General features: G+C 38.5%; 1 protein-coding gene across 1 annotated transcript in view; it reads left to right on the top strand.

Annotated features, from left to right (window-relative positions):
• Positions 1 to 3,453: 3,453 nt before the first annotated feature.
• LOC103460609 (uncharacterized) overlaps positions 3,454 to 5,424 on the top strand; it is a 6,794-nt gene continuing 4,823 nt past the window's right edge. Inside the window, exons 1-2 of the mRNA XM_008402852.2 lie at positions 3,454 to 3,700; positions 3,854 to 3,967. Of these exons, the coding sequence (XP_008401074.1) occupies positions 3,612 to 3,700; positions 3,854 to 3,967 (203 nt within the window). The 5' untranslated portion in view covers positions 3,454 to 3,611. The remainder of the gene's footprint in view (positions 3,701 to 3,853; positions 3,968 to 5,424) is intronic.

Genomic DNA, 5,424 nt, shown 5'->3' on the forward strand with positions numbered 1-5,424 from the left:
AGGGCCGTGCAGAGACCTTTGGAGGAGCAGGGGCTCAAAGTTAAAAAGGGCACATTAAACAAGATCTTAAAACACCGTACAATCAGGGGCGGAGCAAGAAGGGGGTATATTTATTTATTCATATATTTATTATAAAACAATAATAAATATATGAAAAGAAAATGTATAAAACTTTATATAAGTCCATGTGATAACATAAATAAATAGATTTTTATCGGGCGCGATACCAGCCTCCTTTATACTTGTATAACAACAAGCTGAAATTCTTCTCCTGGATGTTTCAGTTGTGCTGCGCTGTGGTGCAAAGGCTAAAACACATTTCATACCTGGTGGTTTTAAAACACCAATAAGTTATTTACTGATCCTCCGCAAAAAAAAAAAGAAGAAAAAAACCGAAGAGGGACCGACAATGTTCGTAGTTGGTTGCGCTACAGTTTTTTCGTTGTTCGTCAAAGAAATTAATCATTTTATTTCCAATTTGTAGACATCAAAGGAAACATTTAGTATTTCTCTGTTAGAACGTTTTTGAAATCAGGTAAAAATTCACAAAATGACGTGATTAGAAGACGACAGAACTCTGATCATTTCCTGATCCCGCACTCACTTCTCTCGGCGGGAGAAAACCCAGCAGAAGCGGATCAGCTGCTGGACGCTCCAAAGCCTCTGGTCCGTTAAAGCGACCAGATCAGAGATGATTCTCTGACAGATATTGTTCTTAGTCTGATTAATAATGAGCTCCACGATGTTCTCTGTGCGTATAGTTGAAACTGTCTGCGCACCAAGTGGTCAGCTGTGCGCTTTATGACATTCTGGACAGAAACCAGTGAACTGTTCTCTGTTCTTATCAAGACGAGGCTGAGGAGGGAATCTGACATATTAACTCAGTTAAGTTTTTACTGGTTTTGTTTTTAAAACACCATTAACATAAGCAGTGTAACTATATATTGTATATTTGGCATTTGTCATCTCATGTGTGATTAATTGGAGCGTAACGGTGGAGCATTTATGCGCATTTATTGCCCAGCGCTCTGCGCTTGTTTCTGTCTAATGGATCTGCACTTCAATTTCTTTCCTCCCTCAACAGTCAGCTGTTATTCCTCTACTTAAACTACAATAAGTAGATCAACACAACTTGATCACACATTCTCTTTAGGTTTTCTCTGTGTGCTGCAAACTCATTAAATGTAAATTCATTAGAAGCCCGAGCCACCATCAGGCAAATAATTCTGGTCCGATCCGAACTATTTTTACCTGTCAAATTACCTGTCAAAACATATTAACATAGACTAGTCACATTTTTATGCGGTTTAGTTAATATTCACCTAATTGAATCTAGATCCCATCACACATAAAGCAGATAAATGCATCTAACTTCTTCTCCGTGGTGACACAAACCACTGACTGTGGCTCCAATAACTTACAATAAATTAAATTAAGCGACTCCACTTAAATTATCAGCACCACACCTGCTGTGGTCTGAACGCACAGCTTCACAAATTCTTCCTGGTCGCATCTGCAGAGAAACCTGTGCTGGTTCATCGACAGTTGGATCTATCTGAACCAAACCGAACAATTGAACTCTGCGAGATTTTTTTCCCTTTGTTTTAAACCCTGTGCGCAGTTCGGGCCAGGATTTTTTAATAAATTAATTTATTTATTTTTGCGTGGTTTTGCTCCTCCAAAACGAACAGATGTTACGTCTGCCGCACTCCTTCTGAGCATCGCTCTCCTTCTGGGTGCAGGAGGGTAACATCTTCACCTCTATTTGTTAAAACTCCAGGGCGAGTTAAGTTTAGTTCTTCGCAGCGGCGGAGCCGCGTCCACATTGGTTGTGCAGTGCACTGCGCATGGATCTAATTAACTTCTGCACCTTAATTTATTTCCTCAAAGTAAGCTGCTCGCTCCTCTGTTTAGACTGTAAATGGATTAAAACAACGTTGCATTCTCTTTAGTTTTCTCTGTTCTGTACTGGAGACTAGAGTTAAAGGCGCCATTTCAACTAAAGGTTTGCAATGAGCTTCCTAACCAAGGTGTCCTGTCTGTAACTCTTCAACACGCTGTCAGTTCCCGGTGAGAAAGATGCATTTAGCTAAGTGTCCATGAGATGATATTCAGAAAGGTTTTTTTATTGATTGATTTTAGTTGCCTCCGCGATGAACTCTTTGCGTAAAGTCTGTCATGACTCCATGTGCACCAGTCAAAGGTGTTAATTATAATCTGTCAAATGACAGAGGGGCTTAAAAAATAACTAATCAAATTCTCACTATTTAATCTCAATGATGACTCCAGATAGCCAAATTCATCCAAACCGAGCTGTCAATTTCTGAGCTGTGACTCTCAGCAAGAATCACTTCCAGTTTGGGGTTCTGCTCACATCTGAGTCTGAGTTTTCACAGCAAAGCATTTCCTCATTCCATCAGCCTCTCAATGGGCAGAACAGCTGGCAACGTTTTCTGAATTTCACAAAATGCCAGGCAACCTCCAAGTCCAAAGAGCAGAAATCCTGTCATCAGAAATTCAATTGTGTATGCAACTTAAATGTCTCTGTGGACAGACACAGCGTCTCCCACTTCTGCTGCCCATTCTTCTAATAAAGATCAGATCCATAGTTTGCAATTCGAAAGATATGGAAAGATAAACCTCAAAACAGAAAGCACAGGACACAGAGCAAAAAGCAGAAATGAGAGAAGTAACAGAATGAAAATCATCTGACTTCACTAAGAGAACGAGAAAAAAAAATCCAGTATCAGGTTCACACATTATATTGACTTCCACTGTTAATCTATGAGATTAAAGTTGTTAATCTGAGCAAATGAAACCTCAAATTACATTTTTAGTTAAGAATGCTTTGAAAATGTACATTTTGAGCTAATTACACATTCAATCAATCTACTACTAATATAAAGGCCTTTTTTCTTGAGTATGATTTAGATTAATTCCATATAATTTTTCATCAAAAGATGTTTCTTTGGTGTGAGGTATGGCGTATGCAACATATCTAATCTTAGTGAAATGGATAAAGCCAGAATGAACAGATGGCACTGTGTCAAGCCTGGCTTCATCTTTGTGAAAGAACCATCCACTATTATAATCATACACAAGTTTCCTGACTGTTCCTTTCAAAATAAAATATTGTTAAAATGTGTTTGATTGAGTGTACTTATTAAGTAGTTAAGCTTTTATGGAACAGATAATCCACTTGTAGTTTTAATAATTGTGAAATAAAATGCTTCTTTTTGTTCAAAGTGAATCAGTGTGTCAGTGAATGGAAGTGTTGCTCCATCTTACAGTAGATGAATTATCAGATGGACTGATACTCCATCTGATAGTTAAAGAAAATAACCTGATTTTCAGGTTATTTTCTTTTTGTATGTATGATAGTAGAAGTGCAGCAGCTGATGGCAGCTTCCTCTGCCTCTCTGCTGTCTGATTGCATTCATCTGACATTGATATGAAGCAGAGAAGAAGAGCCAATCAGAGGAGGAGCAGCTGATCTTTTTCCAGCACTAATGATGTAAAGGATGATCAGAGTTGATGTGCAGATGAATGATGTGTGTTTCCTCTGCAGGTGAAGCTAGAAAGTGTGTGTGAGCTGATGTGAATTGAGCAGCATGGATCAGTGTGAGGACAGAGAGGAGGGAGTCCCTCCCTCTAAAACCACTCTGTGTGGGGAAGATGAGAGCCAGAGCAAAGGTCAGAGGTGAGGTCACCATCTCTAACTGTCCACAGCCCTTTTCACACAGCGTTCACTATATCAGGCCAAAACAGATGTGGTGATGAAGCTGCTGCTGCTCCTCTTTGCTGCTTCATCCAGACTGAACAGATTCAGTTTTAATCATCATGTTTCTGTCAGGATCCATCAGAGACTCAGACCAGAACCAGAACCCAGCTGTGTGTCCTTTAAGAGCAACAGGTCAAAGAATGAGAGCATTGACTTTAAATCTCCTGGATCTCCACCATCAGAGAGGTGAGCTGTTTCTAACTGCTGTAACTGTTTATATCTGTCATTGTGGTCATGTGACAATACCAGGTTCTGTTGCCATGAGAGCATTACACAGAATTTCAGGTTATTTTTCACTCATATTACGTCAATGACATTGATGTCTCCATGGTAATATGATACCATGGAGACAGTAAAGTCCAATTTTTTTTACCGCAAAAATTAATGAAAGAACTTTTGAGTATTTAGGAGCTTCTACACTTCCATCTAGCTAACAGAAGATAGCCATAAATCCTGGGGGAAATCTTGAAAAAGTCCAGAATTGTCCCCCACAAAACAAATTATTGAATAAACATTGGAATTTAAACACGATATATATATAACTCTGCCATTCGAAAAAAATATAAGACTGAATCTTTAGGTCCCCGTAGCGCTGCTGAAGTGAGGAATTAGTTGTTAGCTGTGGCTCTGCAGCAAAAACAGAAAACCCTCCGGTTAGTAAATACTTAAAGTACAGACTTACTTTAAGCACGCAAAGTCATGTAAACCTTTTATCTTCACTGCTCAATAAGAAGAAACATATTAACAATAAAAATCAGACTGCAGCTTGTTATTTTATTACTTCGACTCAATCTTGATAAACTGCCTTGTTATGCCTTGCAAATCAAAACTAGTTACATTGTGTTCACAGACTTAAGCTTTCTTGTCAAAGGGAGCAAATATCTTATTTCATATTAAACTAACTATTATGTTAATTAGAAGAGTTTGAAACAAGAGGGAGAAGGTGAGCAAGTGCCAGAAGCCGAGAACAGATAGAAAAAAAAGAAAGCTGCCTTTATTTCTCATCGTCTTCACTTCAGTAGAGCCTTTATTACCACAAAATGAAATCTGGATATTTTTCTATAAAAACCCTGGTACTTTAAATGTTACATTTAAGTTATGATACTCTCCAGATATTCATTTCTATCTATTTGTTGATTCTCAGGTATCCAGGACATGACAAAACTAAAAATAGTTTCAAAACAAAGCAACTTAAGTTATACTTTAAGTAGCCCATAACTTCCATTGAGAGCCATTGCAATAAATCAACGTTCATGAGGAATTTTATTAAGAAGAGTTACAGTCATATGAAAAAGTTTGGGCACCCCTGTTAATCTTACTTTTTATTCAAAAATTTTTGGGTGTTTGCAACAGCTATTTCAGTTTGATATATAATAACTGATGGACACAGTAATATTTCAGTATTGAAATTAGGTTTGTTGAACTAACAGAAATGTGAAATATGCATTTAAACAAAATTTGACAGGTGCACCGGAGGGTGTGCTCCAATTACAGGGGGGGTCACACTCTTAAGCCTCCCTGGTAAGGTCTATTCAAGGGTGCTGGAGAGGAGGGTCCGTCGGATAGCCGAACCTCGGATTCAGGAAGAGCAGTGTGGTTTTCGTCCTGGTCGTGGAACACTGGACCAGCTCTACACCCTCAGC

This window comes from Poecilia reticulata, unplaced genomic scaffold, assembly GCF_000633615.1.
Source record: "Poecilia reticulata strain Guanapo unplaced genomic scaffold, Guppy_female_1.0+MT scaffold_263, whole genome shotgun sequence".
NCBI classification, from domain to species: domain Eukaryota; kingdom Metazoa; phylum Chordata; class Actinopteri; order Cyprinodontiformes; family Poeciliidae; genus Poecilia; species Poecilia reticulata.